Source organism: Protobothrops mucrosquamatus, unplaced genomic scaffold (assembly GCF_001527695.2).
Source record: "Protobothrops mucrosquamatus isolate PMUCROS unplaced genomic scaffold, P.Mucros_1.0 scaffold3399, whole genome shotgun sequence".
NCBI lineage: Eukaryota > Metazoa > Chordata > Lepidosauria > Squamata > Viperidae > Protobothrops > Protobothrops mucrosquamatus.
In genome coordinates this window covers 25,553-27,774 of record NW_015389380.1, presented here as the reverse complement: position 1 = coordinate 27,774, position 2,222 = coordinate 25,553, and the positions used below count along the sequence as shown (strand labels likewise).

General features: G+C 41.2%; 1 protein-coding gene across 1 annotated transcript in view; it reads left to right on the top strand.

The window, feature by feature from the left end:
* Positions 1–1,760, top strand: part of LOC107297590 (histone deacetylase 5-like) — an 81,445-nt gene extending 79,685 nt beyond the window's left edge. The window contains exons 9-10 of the mRNA XM_015826951.1: positions 1,486–1,593; positions 1,701–1,760. Of these exons, the coding sequence (XP_015682437.1) occupies positions 1,486–1,593; positions 1,701–1,760 (168 nt within the window). The remainder of the gene's footprint in view (positions 1–1,485; positions 1,594–1,700) is intronic.
* The last annotated feature ends 462 nt before the right edge of the window (positions 1,761–2,222 follow it).

The following is a 2,222-nucleotide window of genomic DNA, read 5'->3' as shown; positions in this document are numbered from 1 at the left end:
GACGACGTCTGCGAGCATCAATCAGCTCCTCCAGGTGTGAGCCTTCCGAATCTGACTCCTGCTCCTCACACAGCTGAGCTTCATCAGAAACACGACTGGAGGGGCCAGGCTCTTCATCAAGCCGTGCGTCTTGTAATTCATCAGAGCCTCCCTCTGACCCTGATGGCCCCTCAACGGCCTCCTCCACCTCCTCCTCAGATTCCTCAGACTCAGCTGTTGGGAACACAGGCTGGCACGGAATCACAACATCTACTGCAGCACCCGCCCTTTGGAATATCTTACCCTCTGCCCCACCCTCCTATCCTTCCACAAGAGCCTAAAGACCTGGTTCTGCCGGTTGGCCTCGGGTCCAAATGGGAGAGGTCCATGCTGGAGGTGGCTGCTAGATTGATGGCAGAATCCACCTCACCCCCCTTGCTCTGTACTCTTCACCCGTCCATCTTTTTGGTCATCATATTGATGTATTTTCATTGTGTTCTTTTTCATTGTTTATTTTATTGTTCTATTAATTTACTTCTGTTCTGTTTACACTTTTCAGTTCTTCCTTTTTATTGTTGTAAGCTGCCTACAGTAGCCCCATGGTGACATAGGTGGCAAATAAATTTAACAAGCAAACAAATAAATAAATCCTTTTGGGTGTTTTGCTTCTTATCTTCATTCTACTTGCTATTGGATAACCACAAGATTCCTATATAACAATGGGGGGGGGCTGCCTGAAAGCAGTAGATAAAATGATAGATGAGGCCTCAGCTGCGTCTCTCATTTTTTTTCCATTTTTTAAAATTGAATGTATATCCTGCCTTTTTATCCATATAGCACTCAAGGCAGCTTACAACAATTAATAATACAAATTCTAAAATGTGAAAATAAAAAGAATGTGAAAATTAGAGTAAAATTAAACATCAGTATAATTAAATCAATTCTATTAACAATTTAAGAGCTTGGTGGAAAGGGTGGATCTTTGCCACTTTCCTGAATCCTGTAAGAGGTGGGACCAAACTAGGGTGCATCCTTAGGGAATGCACTCCATTTTACTCTCTCTAAAAGCTGTTTGCATCAAAAGAAAAGCCCACAAAGGACTGTCCCTGCATGAGTCATCTCATTACAACACTGCTCCTCTTACCAGTTATTTTGGTTATTTTCTTCCCTCAAGCTCTTAGTGCCATTCATAGATAGGACAAAGTCTACAGGAGTGAGTGTGAGGTAGTGGTTATGCTGTTGGCCTAGAAATGAATAGATCTAGGTTCTTGTACACCCTCAGCCACAGAAACTCACTGAATGACTTTTGGTCAGTCATTCTCCCAACCCCAACCCTTGCAGTGTTGTTGTGGAAAAAATAGAAGGAACAAGTAACGTGTATGAATTTCTGTACTAAAGGCGGGGTAGAAATCAAAGAAGGAAATTATAAAGTCAACTGGGAAGGCTTTACTCTTGAACCATTTAACTTCTGCAACTCCTGTGATCTATAATAAACTTTCATGGCAGGTTGACAGCGACACAGTATGGAATGAGTTGCACTCATCCAGTGTAGTCCGCATGGCTGTCGGTTGTTTGCTGGAGCTGGCCTTTAAAGTGGCATCAGGGGAGCTTAAGGTAAATTCTTCTGTGAACCCCTTGACAGAAAGTGCAATAAAAAAGGTTGTAACTAATCATAATGTAATGAACACATTAATAAAGATATTTGACTTTTTCATCCTTAGAACGGATTTGCTGTCATTCGACCACCAGGTCACCATGCAGAGGAGTCTACTGCTATGTAAGTGTATACTACAAATAAGGGAAAAAAATCTGCATTTAAGTACAGTAGTGGCCAAAATTGTGGAAACCTTTTAGGAAAAGTGTACAGTAGAAATGCTACCTTTGGTTAAGTTTCCACCAATTTTTCTTTTAATTTCTTTATAACTGTAGCCTTGTTCACTTAATAATACTATTTTACATCGCTTTCTGGGCGACCAGTCAACTCTTTGCACCATTACTTTAATTTTATTACGTTTTACAAGCTCACTAAATGAAAGAACACAAAAAACCCCAACCAACTTGATAGCGATCACATAACACTCTGATAAATGTCCTCCTCTCAGCTTCAATACATGACATCAATAACTGAACCCTACTGTGATCTGATTGGCTCATTGCCAAAACAAGATGACACCTGATTGGCTCTCTAAACACTCATGCTCATTGGCTACAATCAGATGAAGGAAAGCTACCTGCCTTCCCAC